This window comes from Lethenteron reissneri, chromosome 6 (assembly GCF_015708825.2).
Source record: "Lethenteron reissneri isolate LAM-NWPU_2019-01 chromosome 6, ASM1570882v1, whole genome shotgun sequence".
Taxonomy (NCBI): domain Eukaryota; kingdom Metazoa; phylum Chordata; class Hyperoartia; order Petromyzontiformes; family Petromyzontidae; genus Lethenteron; species Lethenteron reissneri.
In genome coordinates, this window is record NC_083784.1 from 5107994 (window position 1) to 5126776 (window position 18783).

The 18783-nt window shown below is 59.4% G+C and overlaps 1 protein-coding gene across 1 annotated transcript in view; it reads left to right on the forward strand.

Annotated features, from left to right (window-relative positions):
• Nucleotides 1–16052, forward strand: part of LOC133355102 (syntaxin-binding protein 5-like) — a 24104-nt gene extending 8052 nt beyond the window's left edge. Inside the window, exons 3-11 of the mRNA XM_061572403.1 lie at nt 121–171; nt 1626–1904; nt 3408–3656; nt 4227–4421; nt 4966–5206; nt 6202–6367; nt 7517–7628; nt 8517–8734; nt 10099–16052. Coding sequence (XP_061428387.1) covers nt 121–171; nt 1626–1904; nt 3408–3656; nt 4227–4421; nt 4966–5206; nt 6202–6367; nt 7517–7628; nt 8517–8734; nt 10099–10140 — 1553 coding nt within the window. The 3' untranslated portion in view covers nt 10141–16052. The remainder of the gene's footprint in view (nt 1–120; nt 172–1625; nt 1905–3407; nt 3657–4226; nt 4422–4965; nt 5207–6201; nt 6368–7516; nt 7629–8516; nt 8735–10098) is intronic.
• The last annotated feature ends 2731 nt before the right edge of the window (nt 16053–18783 follow it).

Genomic DNA, 18783 nt, shown 5'->3' on the forward strand with positions numbered 1-18783 from the left:
AAGCTAAGCAGGTTTACGCCCTGGCTAGTGCTCGGACGAGCTCCTCGTCCGCTGGCATTGCAGGGTTGCGCCTGTACCTCCTTAACCGCTGCCACGTGGCACCCCCCATCTTTGTTCCAGTTCGAGGAAAGAGCCGGAGAGTAAAGTCACCCAGCTCGGTGGCAGATTTAGGTAACATGTCCCCCCCCCCCCATCCTTCTATCCCCCCCCCCCACCGCCCCCCCCACCACCCCCCTCCCCTACTAATTGACACTAATCAAGGGTCTCGCTGTGCCACGCAGGGCAGCACCGCACTAACCAATCACGAGCCAATCGCACTAACGAGGAGCCGCGCGCTGATTGGCTGCCACTAATCCCGCTGCTGCTGCCGCCACCTCCGCCGCCGCCGCCGCCGCCGCCGTGATTCCTCTGCAGATGAGATGGGGGGGGATCGGGACGTGATGCCGTCACGTGTGGGGGACGGGGGGGGGGGGTGAGGGTGTGCGGTGAGGGTGTGGCATGGGACTGGTGAGGTGGGTAAGCTGTGGCTAAGGTGCGGTGGTGGGGGGGGGGTGTACGATTCACCGGTTGAGGTTGTGGGGTGGTGAGGTGTGGGATGATCAGGTGTGGGGTGGTGAGGTGTGGGATGATCAGGTGTGGGGTGGTGAGGTGTGGGGTGGTGAGGTGTGGGGTGGTGAGGTGTGGGGTGGTGAGGTGTGGGGTAGTGAGGTGTGGGGTGGGGTGGTGAGGTGTGGGGGAGGGGTGGGTGGCGTGGTTGTGCAGTGGGGGGGGGGGGGGGTCTGTAACCACGCGGCTGTGATTTCTCACGTGATTTCCCTCCCAAATGGCGATGCCTGATCGCAGCTCAGGATGGAATCCTCGCGTCCACCCCTTACGTCCACCCCTCACGTCCACCCCTCGCGTCCACCCCTCGAGCCCACCCCTCACGTCCACCCCTCGCGTCCACCCCTCGCGTCCACCCCTCGAGCCCACCCCTCACGTCCACCCCTCACGTCCACCCCTCACGTCCACCCCTCGCGTCCACCCCTCGCGCTCGGCTTGCGTTCTCTCTCACTAACCGCTCGGTGTGTTTGTGAAATGTCCTGCGCTTTGCAGGCTTCTCGATGCTCACGTTTCTCCATAAATTATTCAAGCGTTGCGGCGCTTTGAGAGCCCATAACGATGTGTGTGTGCGTTTGTCTGTGTGTGTCTGTCTGGCCGTTATAGGTGCTCGCTGAACAGCACTTGCTCCTCCAGTCTGTCAAGGCTATGTGGGAGATCTTTGTCAGTTGTCTTTCTGTCTGTCCGTCTGTGTCTTGTCTGCGTGTGTGTTTGTTTGTGTGTCCGTGCTTGTGAGACTGCATCAATGAGTCACCGAGTAATCGAGTTAATGAGTCATCAATTCATCGAGTCATCAATTCACCGAGTCATCGAGTTAATGAGACATCAATTCATCGAGTCGTCAATTCATCGAGTCAGGTCTGTGTCAGCTACACGCCAGCGCGTGCGTCAGATGCCGTGAGCCACAGCGCCACTCTGCTGCATTCCGCCCTGCACCATCGTGGCACCGCCGCGCTCGCTCTGCCGCCGCGCTCACGCTGCCACCGCTCCCGTGCGACGTTCCCCCTCCTCCCTGCGGCTCTCAGAGCAACCGGACGGTGGGACAGGCGCCACGAGCCCCGGCGGCGAGGCCGTGGCGGTGCCGTCGTGGGCCCCCTCGGCCCGCCGCCGCTTTTACAGCGCAGACGGCGCCGGCGGCACCGGCGGGCCGAGGTCGCGAGGCCGCGCCGGCGGGGGGCCCCGCGCGGGCGTTCGCGCCAAAACCCCGTCGACCTCCTCCTCCTCCCCGGCCGAGGCCTGGCCGCCCGGAACCAACGGAGATGCCGGCCCGGGCCTGGGCCTGGCGGTGACCTCCAACGCCCGCGGTGACGATCGCTGGATGTCGCGGACTCGAACTCTCGCGTGTGCCGGGGACCCCTCCCCCACCCCCCCCCCCCTCACCTCGTTGCTGCGTAGGGGCACGGTAACTAACGGGGCTCGGTTGGAGTGGGGTCGGTCGGGGGGTGCGGGCGAGCGAGCGAGCGGTTGAATCGGACGGGTTCGGTATTTTACCCCCGTGCCGTCCGTCACGTGTTGTCCTCGTGACATCGGCTCGAACTCAACGCCGCGGGAGGCTTCAGCGTGGCCTTGTTGCCGCCCTCGGGGAAATCGGCCGGGAGGGCACCACACGAATTGATGCGAGCGTCGACTCGACTTCGTAGACGGGAATAACAAAAAAAACCAGGGCTAAAAGGCATCGGGCATCGCGGCCACGTGGGCGGAGGCGTCCCCTCCCCACCCCACCCCGGTAGAGCCGCCACCCGAGCCCCGTGGCCCCGTCGTGGCCTGCAGCGGTGCCGGCCGCCGCCGCTCGCCGATTGAACCCCCCCGAGGCCACCCGCGCCGGCGAGGCGACGCGGGGACCGCGTGCTTCCTCCCAAACTGCGCGTTGAACGTCCGCAAAAGCCCAGACGCACGCGGCGGTTCTGACGGAGAGCCCCCCCCCGCCCCGCGCTCCACTCCGACCGAGCCCCAGGGGAGTGCCCTTCCGATCGCTCGTGGTCGTCGCCGTTCCGTGTTTTCCGATCAGCCCTGGTCGTAGGTGTCCCGTGGTTTGGCTGTCGGTGTCGCTAATCGCCTTCGTGGTTTCCTGATCCGCCTGTGGCCGTCACTGTCCCGTGGTTTCTGAACGTCCCACGTCCGTCGGTGTCTCGTCGTTGTCGGTCGTGGCCTGTGGTTGCTCCGTGGTTTCTAATCACCCGTGGTTTCCCGATCTCCTGTGGTCGTACGTGTCCTGCGGCTGTCCAGTCGCCAGTGGTTGCCAATCTCCTGCGGCCTCCCGATTGCTTGTGGTCGTCGTCTTCCCGTGGTTGCCGGTCGCCGTGTGGTTACCGTGATGTCACCGCTGTTGTCATTCACCCTGCGGTTGTCGATGGGCCGTGTTGGTGTTGGCGTTGGTGGTGGTCGTCGTCGTGGTTGTTGTCGGCTTGGTGTTCTCGAGTTCCGTGTTGTGTGAGCGCCCTCCTAACACCCTCCTTGCTTCTCCGTAATCTTCTGCTACGGCTGCTGCTGCTGCTGATGCTGTAACTTGTTGGCGCTGTCCGGCGCCACCGCTGTGTGTCGGCTCTCCCCGTGCTGCTCCCCCCCCGCACCCTTCTGTCCACTCCCAAATGCTCACCGTCTTCTCTGCGTGTCTGCCCGCCCGTGTGCGCGCGCGTGTGTGTGCGTCTGTGTGCGTCTGTGTGTCTGTGCGCATCTCTGCGTGCGTACACGCACTCGTCTGTATGTGTGCGCGTACGTGCCCTTCCGTGCCTGCGTCTGCGCGTGCGTCTGTATGTGTGTGTGTGTGCATGCGTGCGTGCGCACGTCTGCGCGTCGCTCACCTGCAGAGAGCCGCGACAACTCGTTCAGCCGCTCGCGCTCGTCCAGCGTGTCGAGCATCGAGAAGGAGGCGCGCGAGGCCATCACGGCGCTCTGCTACGCCGACTCGTTCGGCTGTCGGGCGGCGGGGGGCAGCCCCTCGCCCTGCCTCTGGGTGGGCACCTCTCTGGGCACCGTCATGGGCATCCTGCTCACCCTGCCCTCCGCCTCGCCCGCAGAGGCGCGCCTCTCCCAGCCCGTCATCGTGTCGCCCAGCGGTGAGCGGCACGGCGTTCCGGGCATATCCGCATCATCATCACCATCGGCATGATCATCATTACCATCATCACGATCATCATTACCATCATCACCATCATCATTACTATCATCATTACCATCAACATCATCATTACCATTACCATCATCATTACCATTACCATCATCATTACCATCATCATCATTACCATCATCATCATTACCATCATCATCAATTACCATCATCATTACCATCATTACCATCATCATCATTACCATCATCATTACCAACATCATCACCATCATCATCACCATCATCATCAGCAGCGTCAGTGTCGTCATCACGAGAATCATCAACCGCATCGGCGTTGCATTATTCTGCTTGTTTATTCGTTTGTTTACGATGGCGCTGCTTGCGCCGTTGGTGTCACCGCCGCCCGCCCGTGCTGGCACCGGTCGCGTCACCTCCGGTGCTGCCATTGCTCTCGCTGCCGCTGCGAGCGCCGCTACTGCTGCTGGAGTCCTCCCTCTCTCCGCTGGTTCCATTCCACCCCCCCCCCCCCCCCCCCGCTCATTCCAACGGTGCGCCGCAGGCACGGTGTTCCGGCTGAAGGGCGCCATCATGCGGCTGGCGTTCCTGGGCTGCGACGGCTCCCTGACCCCGCCGCCGGCGGAGCCGTGGCGCGACCCCAACAGCGCCGAGGAGCGCGACGAGCGGGAGGGGAGGATCTCGCGCAAGCGCCGGCCCGTCTCCGTGTCGCCGTCGCAGTCTGGGCCCGACCTGCCCGGTGAGTCGGTGCTCCCCGTGGTGCTGGCAGCAGCAGCAGGAGCAGCAGGAGCATGGATGGACCGTGGAGACCATGGCCCATACGCACGCACGGTGGCGGATCAAGGAGGGGGCGATGATGGGGGCGATCTCCCTACCCTTGAGATGGCGAATATTGATGTTTCATTGATATTGATCAGAGACAGTGCAGTAAATGTTTGTGTGAGTCTGCAGGTCTCTGTGTGGTTCCCTGTCTGAGTCTATTTGTCTCTGTGCGTGTCTCTAGGTCTCTGTGCGAGTCTATAGATCTCTGTGCGAGTCTATGGGTCTTTGTGCGAGTCTATGGGTCTCTGTGCGAGTCTATGGGTCTCTGTGCGAGTCTATGGGTCTTTGTGCGAGTCTATGGGTCTCTGTGCGAGTCTATGGGTCTACGTGCGAGTCTATGGGTCTCTGTGTGAGTCTCTGGGTCTCTGTGCGAGTCTTTGGCGAAGCACGAATCAAACTGCTCGTCTTCTCCGCCGCTGTCATCGTCGTCGTCGTCATCGTCGTCGTCGTTGTCGTTTCAGGTGGCGGCGGCGGCAGTGGGCCGGGAGGAGGCGTAGCGGGTGGCGGCCCCCAGGGCGAGCAGCAGTTCATGTTGCTGTGCTCGGAGAAGCAGGCCAAGGTGGTGTCGCTCCCGTCGCAGGCGGTGGCCTACAAGCACAGCATCACGGAGACGTCGTTCGTGCTGCGCGGCGACGCCGTGAGCCTGGGCGGCGCCGCCTGCCTCGCCGCGTTCTGCGCCCACGGCCACATCATGGCCTTCAGGTGGGGCCGTCGGGCACGGAGCGACAGAGAGGCACATGGAGAGAGAGGCGGAGAGAGAGAGGCACACGCACGCACTCACAAATGGGGAGAGAGGCAGAGAGAGGGAGACGCAGGCGGGAAGGGAGGTGGAGAAAGAGGCACAAATGGGGAGAGAGCAGAGGTCGCAACCGGGTACCCGATACCCGTACCCTACCCGATACCCGGCTACCCGTACCCAGCCGGGTACGGGTACGGGTACCTGTTTGCGACCCTGGTGCAGCCGGGTACGGGTACAGGTAGGCCGTGAGTCACTGGTGAGTAACCGTTTGTCACTCATTTCCCAACGTCTTTGTCTCTTCTCACAATTCAAGTTCCTAGAATCAACCCACCCGCACCTGCAACATGGCTTCATCCCAGAGGTCGCAATCAGGTACCCGATACCCGTACCCTACCCGTACCCGGCCGGGTACAGGTAGGGTACGGGTACGGCCGGGTACGGGTACCCGTTTGCGACCCTGGTGCGGCCGGGTACGGATAAGAAATCAAAACCCGTTTGCGACCTCTGGGAGAGAGAGGCAGAGAGAGAGGCAGACAGATGGGGTGCTAAGGAGGGGGACTGACCGCCGGTGGGCGAATGAGCCGGAGTGGATTGCCGAGGGGCCACGTGCTGCTTGGTGAAGAGACACGGGCCTGGCCCGGGGCACTCCGACGCTGGATTATCCCAGTACCCCGAGGACACAGTCGGCACCGTGCGTGCGTGCGGCAGTGTAGCGGTTAGCGCGACGCTGCGCTACGAACCCGCTGAGCCGAGTTCCATTCCCGCTGGCGATTATCTGAACCGGTCTTGGGCCTCCCCCCTAGGTCGACTCGGCCTCAAATGAGTACCTGCTGTGTAAAAACATCGCCAGCCTTCGATAGGCGCTGTTACTCGCTAACAGCACTTGCCCCCTATAGCCTGCTAATGCTATACGGGGGACCTTTATGTGTCTTTCGCGCTGACGCGTCTTCCCTCGCAGCCTGCCGAGCCTGCGGCCCCTGCTGGACGTGAACTACCTGCCGGTGACGGACATGAGGATAGCGCGCACCTTCTGCTTCGCCAACGAGGGCCAGGCCCTCTACATGAGCTCCCCCACCGAGATCCAGCGGCTCACCTGCAGCCAGGACATGTGCGAGAACCTGCAGGTGCGGCCACGCACGCACAACAACAACAACAGCCGCCGTACGGGGCTAAGTGGTGGTGACGCCACCAAGGGGCGAGTGCCAGGCTAGGTGCGCTTTAAGGCCACGTGAAGTTTCGAAGGCTCGCCGCTTGCAGGTCACGGTGACAGACCCAGGTGCCACGGGTTGACTGACCGAGACGACTGGCAGATGCACGCACGCACTCACGCTCGCACACGTTCACGTACGCACTGGCAATTACGCGCTCACGCAATCTCACTCGCGCATTTACTCACCGGTGCCGGTGAGTATTGGTGAGTGTTGGTGAGTGTAGGTGAGTTTTGGTGAGTGTAGGTGTGTGCTAGCGAGTATGGGTGAGTGTGTGTCTTAGAAAGTATGGGTGAGTGTTGGTGAGTGCCGGTGAGTATGTGTGAGTGTTGGAGAGTGCCGGTGAGTATGGGTGAGTATTGGTGTGTCTTAGCGAGTATTGGTGAGTATGGGTGAGTGTTGGTGTGTCTTAGCGAGTATTGGTGAGTATGGGTGAGTGCTGGTGTGTCTTAGCGAGTATTGGTGAGTATGGGTGAGTATTGGTGTGTCTTAGCGAGTATTGGTGAGTATGGGTGAGTGTTGGTGTGTCTTAGCGAGTATTGGTGAGTATGGGTGAGTGCTGGTGTGTGTTAGCGAGTGTTGGTGAGTGTTGGTGAGAGCCGGTGAGTGTTGGTGTGTCTTAGCGAGTGTCGGTGAGTATGGGTGAGTGTAGGTGTGTGTTAGCGAGTATTGGTGAGTGTAGGTGAGTGCCGGTGAGTATGGGTGAGTATTGGTGAGTGTGGGTGAGTGCCGGTGAGTATTGGTGAGTATGGGTGAGTGTAGGTGTGTGTTAGCGAGTATTGGTGAGTGTAGGTGAGTGCCGGTGAGTATGGGTGAGTATTGGTGAGTGTGGGTGAGTGCCGGTGAGTATTGGTGAGTATGGGTGAGTGTAGGTGTGTGTTAGCGAGTATTGGTGAGTGTAGGTGAGTGCCGGTGAGTATGGGTGAGTGTAGGTGTGTGTTAGCGAGTGTTGGTGAGTATGGGTGAGTGTGGGTGAGTATTGGTGAGTGTGGGTGAGTGCCGGTGAGTATGGGTGAGTATTGGTGAGTGTGGGTGAGTGATGCAGGACCCCCCCCCCCCTTGCAGGAGATGTTGGGGGAGCTCTTCACCCCCGTGGACACCCCCGAGGCTCCCAACCGTGGGTTCTTCAAGGGGCTCTTCGGGGGCAGCGCCCCCTCTGTGGACCGCGAGGAGCTCTGTGAGTCTGGGGGGGGGGGGCAGCGGAGAGGGGGGCGGGGGGGCGCTGGCTGAGAGGGGGGCGCAAGCAGTGGTTCGGTGCTCATCCGGCTGTGGATTGAGACAGAGGCTGCACACACACGGAGCGTGTAGCTTGTTGCGGGGAGCGGTGGTGCAGCGATTAGCGCCACGCTGCGCTACGAACCCGGCGACACGGGTTCGATTCCCGCTCACGGCCAACACCAGTGACGATTATATGAACCGGTCCCAGGCCTCCACTAGGTCGACTCGGCCTCAAATGAGTACCTGGTGCGGTGTGTTAAACATTGCCACTAGGGAGACAAAGGCGGTCCTTCATAGGTGCTCGCTAACAGCACTTGCCCCTACAGTCTGTTAAGGCTATACGGGGTTTCTTTGATCTTTGTGTGTGTGTGCGTTGGTGTGGGTGGCCGTGCACGGCGTGCGAGCGGTGACGCGCCGAGCGGTGACGCGCCGGTCGGCGCGCTGCGCGACGAGTTCCCCGGACGCCGACAACATCAGCGGCGAGCATCCGACAGCAGTCGCGGGATCCCCCGTGGTCGGCTCGGCCTTAAAACCAGGACCCCGGTGCAGAGAGTGAACTTTGGCACCGGGAAGACAAAGGCGGCCGGGCGCGGTGCTCGCCACACCCGCCCTCTTCGCGTCGCCGCAAGAGCCTTAATGGTTGCTCGCTAACCACCGAAATTCTGTGTCGGCTACATGGGGAGAAAACTTTGTCTTTTTTTCCCACCTGCCCCCCCCTCTCCCCCCCCCTCTCTCTCCGCCTCCCCCTCTCCGCCTCCCTCCCTCCGCCTCTCTCCACCCCCCCCCCTCTCCGCCCCCCCCCTCCGCCTCCCGCCTCCCCCCTCCGCCCCCCCCCCTCTCTCCGTAGTTGGCGAGACGGCGGGCAAGGCATCGCGGAGCCTGGCGCAGCACATCCCGGGCTCGGGCAGCGTGGAGGGGGTGCGCGGCGCCGCCACCGGCGTGGCGGCCGACCTGGCGCGGGCGCGGCTGGCGCTGGACGAGCGTGGCCAGCGGCTCGGCGAGCTGGAGGACCGCACGGCCGCCATGCTGGCCAGCGCCGATACCTTCTCCAAGCACGCGCATGACGTGAGCGCCGCGCTACCGCCGTCGTCGTCATCGTCGTCGTCATCGTCGTCACCGTCGTGGTCACCGCCGTCGTCGTCATCGTCGTCGTCATTGTCGTCATCGTGGTCACCGTCGTGGTCATTGTCATGGTCGCCATTGTGGTCACCAGCATCGTTGCCATCATCATCGCCATCATTATCGCCACCATCATTATCGCCATCATTATCGCCATCATTATCACCATCATCATCGCCATCATCATCGCTATCATTATCGCCATCATTATCATCACCATCATTATCATCACCATCATCACCATCATCTTTGGCTTCATCGTCACCATCATTATCACCATCATGATCGCCATCATCATCGCCATCATTATCGCCATCATTATCATCACCATCATTATCATCACCATCATCACCATCATCTTTGGCTTCATCGTCACCATCATTGTCGCCATCATTATCGCCATCATTATCGCCATCATTATCATCACCATCTAGATTTGAAGCTTTCGTGACTGCAAGGGTTCATATTCTTAGGTTTTTTCGGTAAAGTCACATAGGTACAATTTTTTTAATAATAAAAAAGAAAATAAAAATCACGACGTTTCGGAGGCAACACAAGCTTCCGTCTTCAGGTGGAACCGTCACAGCACGACTGCTGCATCAAGTACTTTTATTAATTTAAATTTTTTTACCTACGTGACTTTACCGAAAAAACCTAAGAATATCATCACCATCATCACCATCATCTTTGGCTTCATCGTCACCATCATTGTCGCCATCATCATCGCCATCACCGCCATCACCAGCAAGGCCCACGGGTTTTTATTTTGTTTCTTAACACATTCGCTGTCCACAGGCCTGAAGGCCCAAATATTGTAAGTGTCCAGCAACAAGCAGCACGATTCAAATTGTAAGACAGGAGAGTTACAAAGCAATTCTAAATAGTCCCCACTCACGGCACCTACCCCAACGGCCCGTATGGCTATAGGGCGTGATCTCTTTGTTTTGCTTGTCAGTATGTACATGTTCGCCTTGTGTCTGTGTCTGCGTGCCTCTCAAACACACGGGGAGCAGTATGGCAGCGGTTATGCTGCACTACGAACCCAGTGACCCGAACTTGATTCCTGCTCAGGCCCAACACCGGCAAAAAATTATCTGAACTGGTCCTGAGCCTCCCCGAGGTCGACCACGAGGTCGACCACGAGGTCGACCACTCGGGAGACAAAGGCGGCCGGGCGTGGTGCTAGCCACACGCCCCCTCGTGTGCCGCGCCGGCCTTCATAAGTGATGCTCTCTTAACAGCGCTTGTCCTAACAGTCCGTTGAGGCTATACGGGGCTATCTTTGTCTTTGTGTGTTTGTGTGTGTACAGCTCATGCTCAAGTACAAGGATAAGAAGTGGTACCAGTTCTGAGGACTAACACCGTCCCAGCAGCCCAACTCCCTCGATCCGGCGGTTGAGACTGAGCGGTCACGTGGTGGTGCCATACCCTGGCCTTGCCCTCTGGCCTTGCCCCCCCCCGGCCATGCCCCCCCCCCCCGGTCATACCCCCCATGGATTGGGGCAAGCACCGGGAATCGCGTGTCGCTCCGAGCCAGCCCGCACGCCGCAACCGCCCCTGCCGCGTCGTACACACGCGCGTGCGCACGCACGCACGCATATACACACGCACGCACGCATATACACACGCACGCGTATACACACACATGCGTGCACCACCGCACCGTGTACACGCGTCACGCACACGCGTCACGCACACGCGGCTAGACACACGCACGCGTGTCGGACGCACGCGCGCGCGGGAAAACGACGACACGACGACCAAAAGGTAATCTACGAATGTTGGCTCGATAATCAGACTAAGTTATTCTTCTATGCCTTATGTTGTGAGGGTTATGTTTTTCACACGATCGGCGTGTGTTCACTGTGTGTGTGTGCCGTGGTGGTGGTGGGGGCGGTGGTGGTGGCGGTGGTGGGAGGGCGCAGAACTGCAGTTGGTATTTCACAGATCCCGCAAACACTGCACGCGAGCGAATCCAGAGGTGTGGGGGGGGGGGGCTGGAGAGGGTTTAAGTTGAGCCGCTGCACAACCACGTTTCAGTGTCCACCACTTGTCCACCGTGAGCTTGCGGCTCCTGCGAGTCGCGTGCGAACCCGGCGCGCTCCACTCCGCACAGCGAGCAGCCCCCCACAGAGTGAGTATTTGATGAGACATTAAAAGCCTTGGCTGGGTGGCAGCAGCGGCAGCAGCTGCCACCATCAGGAGGGGGGAGGGGGTGGGGTGCCCCCCTTTCACTCACCCTCTTTAAATGTCTACCCCCCCCCCCCAATCCCCTTCGCTAGTCTGAGAACCGTGACGATGTTTCCGCTGCTCTCCGCTGTTTGCGTTCAGCAGTTTCCAATCCCAGGTGGCACCTCCTCATCCTCCTTCATCGCCGTCATCGTTGTCGGCATCAAACGCACCCATCACCTCGCCACGTCCCCCAACAGGGGACAGAGCCCCCCCCCCTTGCTCTGACCTTTCTCACTGGGGGTCACGCCCCCCCCCCCCCCGCACGCCGCCCTACCCCCTTGCCGAGACCCCAGTTCGTTCCTCCTGCCCCCGCCCCGTGAGAGGGGTACGGGGCGATGAAGAACGCTGTGAGTCCCCCAATGCCGTTACGAGTGTCGGTGTGCGCGCGCGTACGTGTGTGTGTTTTCAGGGTGTGTTGTGTCTGGCTGTGCGTGTCGGTGTGTGTCGCGTGTCTTCTACCTTTGAGTTGGTGTAGGTGTCCGTCCGTGGGGTGGGGTGTGCGTTCGTGCGTCTGCTTGTGTCCTGTCGCGCGCGTGTATGTATGTGTGTTTTTCGACGCGTGTGTCTGTGTCTGTGCGCGTCCACGTGCGCTCGTTTGGCAGCGCGTGTGCCCGTGTGCCACAACCGTGCTGCTGCTGTTCCTGCGTCTCGCGGCGGCCTGCGCGTGCTCCTGTTCGTGGCTCTCCGCCTGTGGGCGTGTTCACGCGTTGTGCGTGCGCGCGTCAACCTGTGCGCTCGTTCACCCGCCGGTCCGTCCTGTGTTGCGTACGCCTGTGCGTGCACGTGTGTGTGAGGGTGTGTGCGTGCGTGGTGGTGGTGGTGGTTGTGCCCGCCTGTGCGTGCACGTGTGTGTGGGGGTGTGTGCGCGCGTGGTGGTGGTGGTTGTGCCCGCCTGTGCGTGCACGTGTGTGCACGTGTGTGTGAGGGTGTGTGCGAGGGTGTGTGCGCGCGTGGTGGTGGTGGTGGCTGTGCCCGCCTGTGCGTGCACGTGTGTGTGGGGGGGGGGGGGTGTGCCCGCCTGTGCGGGCATGTGTGTGTGGGGGTGTGCATGCGCGTGGTGGTGGCTGTGCCCGTCTGTGCGTGTGGCACGGTTATCGCGAGTGATGTGGAAGGAGGGGTGGAGGAGGAGGGGGGGGAAGGAGGAACGGGGTGTCTCGTGAGGCTGTAGTTCTCGGAATGCAAATCCTTTTGGTATGGGGGGGGTGTGGTGGAAGGGGAGAGGTGGTGGTGGTGTGGGGTGAATTAATGAATTAGCGAAAGACGGTAGCATAAAGTGACCACTTCCCCCCCCCCCCCCACTCGACTGGAGTACGCTGCTCGAGTGTGGCACGTGGTGAACGCGGTGCAATCGTCGCATCCACTGTTAGATGAAAGCATCGCCCGTGCCATAGTCACACGTGTTCTGTCCACCGTTCGATGAAGGCATCACCAATGACATTGCCGCACGTGTTCTGTCCACTGTTGGATGAAAGCATCGGCCACCTCACACGATCATCGTACGACAAGCAGGATGAACCGTCGTCATCTGCGTCGCAGCAGCGTCATCAGTCATCATCACTCGAGCGGCGCCTATCTCCAACACTGCCCACACCATCACCGTGATTCGTGGGCCACGTGAACACACAACAACAACAACAACCGCCGTTCACCACTTAGCGGCGGTGATGTCATCACGGTGCTTGTGCCATGCTAGGTGCACTTTGGGGCCACGCAAGGTTGTCGAAAGCCCGCTGGCAGGAGGTGGTCACGGAAGCAGATCCTGGTGCCACGGGTTGACTGACTGCGATGGCTGGCAGACGTGCACCAGCTGTGCCCCCCCACCCCCCTCCACTGTGCCAAACTTCCTGCCACAACCACCAGCATCATTGTCGCCATCGTCACCTTGAGAGGACGGCTCCACTTGCTGTTGGCACCACCACCACCACTACTACCCCCACCACCGTCATCGTTTAACCATCATCACTCTGAAGAGGTGCTGAGCTCTCCCCCGCCCCGCCACCCACCCACGCGTGTCACTCCACTGCTTTGAGTGCAATATTATTGCGACGATCGTGATGCATTGGCGACAGGCGAGATGAAAAGGTGGGGGGGCGACAATATATGTATAGAAATTAAAACGCGTGAAAAATAAATAACGGTACATGTAACAAATTTAAACTTTCAAGGATACAAACGATGGGGGGTAGGGCGGTCATAATAAAAACAATTGCATGTTGTATAGAAGATTCACCGCAATGGATTCCCCACTAAGTCAAGGTTTCGCTCTATGTACGTATGTATAGCGTGGAAGAGTAGGCCAATTACCCTCGAGAGAGAGAGGGCTGTCTGCAGAGCTCCTCGCGGAGGCGCATCCGCCAGCAGTGACGTGAGCGGGGCCCCATTGCAGGCCTGCGCTTTTATCCCCAAGCGCGCTGATTGTGTTCGCGCCACGTGGCCAGGCTCCAGGGCTGCGCCATCAAAGCCGCTCGGCTTGACAACCTGGTTCGATTCCTGGGTCTGACACAGTTACCCACTCCCCCCCCCCCGTCTTGACGGAACCTCCTTTCGGGACCCCTGAAACTCATCCCCCCCCCCCCACACACATCTCCATCAAAAACATGTACAGGGGATATCCATCCACTTTAACTTATTGGATGCGTCCATCAACCCTTGCCAGCGATTTGATTACATTCCCCAATAATTTGATTCAAGGATGTCTATGGGTTTTTTTTACATCGTGGTGAATATAGCGCCCTCCAGCGGCTGCAGGGTTGAAGCGGTGCCATTCCGCACACCCTAAACGAATTGGGGATGTCTGGCCCAAAGCCATTGAGAATGGAGGAGGTGGTGGGAGGGTACATGGGGGGGGTACCCTGTTCAGTCCCCTGTTTGTAGGGGTCCAAGCACAAATACACACCGACCCGTCAAACCTGGCTTTTGCCCCCCCCTCCCTCCCTCCCTCATACCAGTGTTAATATATTGTCTCTGTACAGGAGCCTAATTTCTCATGGAATATTTTTCGGAGCTCAGCCCCGGACGGCTCCTGCTGAAATTAAGCCCCGCTGCATACTTCACCAGCGGCGGCTGCCCGTGTATGGGGAGCCGTGGCAGGCGGCGCACACACCCACATATCTGTAATCCCTGCTCCGCCATCCTCTTCAAAAAAGACTCGGGTGGTGCGTGTGTAGACTACCAAGTCGCGTGGTGTGCGTGAAGGCTACCAAGCCACGTGGTCCGCGTGTAGACTTTGGGGCCACGTGGTCCGCGTGTAGACTTTGGTGCCACGTGGTCCGCGCGTAGACTTTGGGGCCACGTGGTCAACATTTCGACTACGGTGCCACGTGGTCCACCCTATGATGTCATCGTTATCCAAATATCTCACTCCGGCACGAGCCCAACGTGACGGGCCCCCCAGACCCCACCACATCTGCTCACACAACCACTCTTACATCTTCCGCTGCTTGCCACCGCCGCCGATGGCTCACTTTGCTCACCGGGTGAGAGGCGATTTGCGATGCGAATCTCCCCGGCGGATCCGCTGCTCGGTTAACGTCCTCGGAATAGCTCACCTGAGTTGCAATTTATTTCGGGAGTTTGTGGGCCACGGCCGAGGAGGAGAAGTGAGAGGCCGATTTAGGTCCGAGCCCGGCTTGTCGGCGCTGTATTATACAGGGGGATGATGATGATGCTGCTGCTGCTCTGCTCGTTCTCGCCGTGCGCTGTATTTTGCCAGGTCCTCCCGTGGTATTTAAGCCGTCACGAAATCGCGCGCTACCTTTCAGTGCGATGTACATAACGCATTGGGCAAAGAGACGCGGTCTACAGTAATAACTATTGAGAAATAATAATAACATTGACGACGATGATGATGATGCCGGTTACGCTTCACTCTCGCCCTCCACTCCCCTGTCGAGGCGTCATTTTTTTTGTACTGTGCTGTTGTTAGAAGAGACGCCAAGAGCATCTCCGTCTATCTTTCTCTGTCGTTGTCCTCCACATCTTTTATCTCTCGATCTCTTAAGATCTCCCCCCCCTCCCCCTGTGTCTTGCCACCCCGATATCTCTGCTGACCAAATCCCAGATACATATATAATCTCGCGCGCCCGTCTCCTTTCTCTGGTCGCTCTTCAAATATCCCTATCCACCACTCCCCCTCGCTCTCTGCCCGCTCATCTCCTCCCCCAATCACCCATTGCTTTGTTTCCCTCCTCGCTCGCTCACTCTCCCGCGTCTCTCACCCCTCTCTTCTTCCCAACTCAACCTCGTCACCCTCTCTCCAGCCTTCATCTCTCTCGCTCTCCCTCCCTGTTCCCTATCTCCTCTCGACTCCCCCTTCCATTACCCCGGCTCCCTCCTTCCTTGCACCCCACTGGGGTATAGGCATCGAGTGTGCATCAGCCCACTGGGCCGGATGGGTTCCAAGTTACAAAGAGGAAGGGGGGGGGATTGGAGAGGGGTGGAGGGCAAATCAATCATTGCACCATGGCACGTAGCAAGCTCGCTACGTCGCTGCTGTACCCGCATCTCCAGCCCAGCCCCCGTCTCTCCCATCCTCTCCTCGTTCATATCCCCCTCTGTCCACCCCCCTCTATCAACACCCCCCTCTATCCTACCGTTCTCCATCTCTCTCTCTCTCTCTCATGCTCGCCTCCTCTCGCCCATCATCGCCTCCCGATGCGATCATCCAGGTGAGATGAGAGCCTAGAACGGGGGGCGACTCTGGCTCACTCACAGGAGACATGGGGGTCAAAGAGATGCAAAGGTTCAGGGAGCAGGGGTGAAACGGACATTGCTTCTCCCCTCGCTGCTGCTCCCATTTTGTTGAGTGTCCCCCCCCCCCATATCCCCTCCTCTCTCTCTCCACACCTGTCCCCCTCACCTGTCCCCCTCACCCGTGCTCCCACGTTCACCCACAGTCCCCTTGCCTCGTGTGTCCCCCGTTAAATATTCCTCCAACCTCCACAGAACCGCGTCGGGATTGAACCCGGAAAGCCCTTAGGTCTGGGGCGATGGTTTCGTCTGTAACTGAGATGCGCGGAGGAATAAAAGTGCGTGGAGACACTGAGGCGAGCCTTGCCTGCTTATGTGTGTGTGCGTGCGTCCCCGGTATAATACAGGGCAGAGGAGCGACGCTCACAACAACGAGCGGGAGCGCCGGGCGGATAAAACGCAGCAGTAGTAGGGGGCACCAGGTGGTGGTGCATCGGCCAGTGATCTCAGTCGGTCGACCTTCTGCCGGCGAACCTTCGACACCTCACTTAGACTCAAAGTGCACCTAGCCTGGCACAGGCGCCGTGGTGACGTCACTGCTACTTAGTGGCGAATGGCAGTTTGTGCGCGTTGTGAGGGTTGGTGTGTGTGTGGTGAGGGGTGGTGTGTGGTGAGGGTTGGTGTGTGTGTGTGGTGAGGGTTGGTGTGTGTGTGTGGTGAGGGTTGGTGTGTGTGTGTGGTGAGGGTTGGTGTGTGGTGAAGGTTGGTGTGTGTGTGGTGAGGGTTGGGGTGTGTGTGGTGAGGGTGTGTGTGTGGTGATGGTGTGTGTGTGGTGAGAGTTGGTGTGTGTGTGGTGAGGGTGTGTGTGTGGTGAGGGTTGGTGTGTGTGTTGTGAGGGTTGGTGCGTGTGGTTAGGGTTGGTGTGTGCGTGTGTGGTGAGGGTTGGTGTGTGTGTGTGGTGAGGGTTGGTGTGTGGTGAGGGTTGGTGTGTGTGTGGTGAGGGTTGGGGTGTGTGGTGAGGGTTGGGGTGTGTGGTGAGGGTTGGTGTGTGTGTTGTGAGGGTTGGTGTGTGTGTGGTGAGGGTTGGTGTGTGTGGTGAGGGTTGGTGTGTGCGTGTGTGGTGAGGGTTGGTGTGTGGTGAGGGTTGGTGTGTGTGTGGTGAGGGTTGGGGTGTGTGTGGTGAGGGTGTGTGTGTGGTGAGGGTGTGTGTGTGGTGAGAGTTGGTGTGTGTGTGGTGAGGGTGTGTGTGTGTGGTGAGGGTTGGGGTGTGTGGGGTGAGGGTGTGTGTGGTGAGGGTTGGTGTGTGTGTGGTGAGGGTTGGTGTGTGTGTGGTGAGGGTTGGGGTGTGTGTGGTGAGGGTGTGTGTGTGGTGATGGTGTGTGTGTGGTGAGAGTTGGTGTGTGTGTGGTGAGGGTGTGTGTGTGTGGTGAGGGTTGGGGTGTGTGGGGTGAGAGTGTGTGTGGTGAGGGTTGGTGTGTGTGTTGTGAGGGTTGGTGCGTGTGGTGAGGGTTGGTGTGTGCGTGTGTGGTGAGGGTTGATGTGTGTGTGTGGTGAGGGTTGATGTGTGTGTGTGGTGAGGGTTGGTGTGTGTGTGTGGTGAGGGTTGGTGTGTGTGTGTGTGTGGTGAGGGTTGGTTCGTGTGGTGAGGGGTGGTGTGTGTGGGGTTAGGGTTGGTGTGTGTGTGGTGAGGGTTGGTGTGTGTGTGGTGAGAGTTGGTGTGTGTGGTGAGAGTTGGTGTGTGTGTGGTGAGGGTTGGTGTGTGTGTGGTGAGGGTTGGTGTGTGTGTGGTGAGGGTTGGTGTGTGTGTGGTAAGGGTTGGTGTGTGTGTGGTTAGGGTTGGTGTGTGTGTGGTAAGGGTTGGTGTGTGTGTGTGGTGAGAGTTGGTGTGTGTGGTGAGTGTTGGTGTGTGTGTGGTGAGGGTTGGTGTGTGTGTGGTTAGGGTTGGTGTGTGTGGTGAGTGTTGGTGTGTGTGTGGTGAGAGTTGGTGTGTGTGTGGTGAGGGTTGGTGTGTGTGTGGTGAGGGTTGGTGTGTGTGTGGTTAGGGTTGGTGTGTGTGGTGAGTGTTGGTGTGTGTGTGGTGAGGGTTGGTGTGTGTGTGGTGAGGGTTGGTGTGTGTGTGGTGAGGGTTGGTGTGTGTGTGGGGAGGGTTGGTGTGTGTGTGTGGTGAGTGTTGGTGGGTGTGTGGTGAGGGTTGGTGTGTGTGTGGTGAGGGTTGGTGTGTGTGTGGTGAGGATTGGTGCGTGTGGTTAGGGTTGGTGTGTGTGTGGTGAGGGTTGGTGTGTGTGTGGTGAGGATTGGTGTGTGTATGGTGAGGGTTGGGGCGTGTGGTGAGGGTTGGTGGGTGTGGTGAGGGTTGGTGCGTGTGGTGAGGGTTGGTGGGTGTGTGGTGAGGGTTGGGGTGTGTGGGGTGAGGGTGTGTGTGGTGAGGGTTGGTGTGTGTGTGGTGAGGGTTGGTGTGTGTGGTGAGGGTGTGTGTGTGGTGAGGATTGGTGTGTGTGTGTGGTGGGGGTTGGTGTGTGTGTGTGGTGAGGGTTGGTGCGTGTGGTGAGGGTTGGTGTGTGTGTGGTGAGGGTTGGTGTGTGTGTGGTGAGAGTTGGTGTGTGTGTGGTGAGAGTTAGTGTGTGTGTGGTGAGAGTTGGTGTGTGTGTGTGGTGAGGGTGTGTGTGTGTGTGGTGAGAGTTGGTGTGTATGTGGTGAGAGTTGGTGTGTGTGTGGTGAGAGTTGGTGTGTGTGTGGTGAGAGTTGGTGTGTGTGTGGTGAGAGTTGGTGTGTGTGTGGTGAGAGTTGGTGTGTGTGTGGTGAGGGTGTGTGTGTAGAGAGGGTTGGTGTGTGTGTGGTGAGAGTTGGTGTGTGTGTGTGGTGAGTGTTGGTGTGTGTGTGGGGTGAGGGTTGGTGTGTGTGTGGTGAGGGTTGGTGTGTGTGTGTGGTGAGGGTTGGTGTGTGTGTGTGGTGAGGGTGTGTGTGTGTGTGGTGAGGGTTGGTGTGTGTGTGGTAAGGGTTGGTTTGTGTGTGTGGTAAGGGTTGGTGTGTGTGTGTGTGGTGAGGGTGTGTCTGTGGTGAGGGTTGGTGTGTGT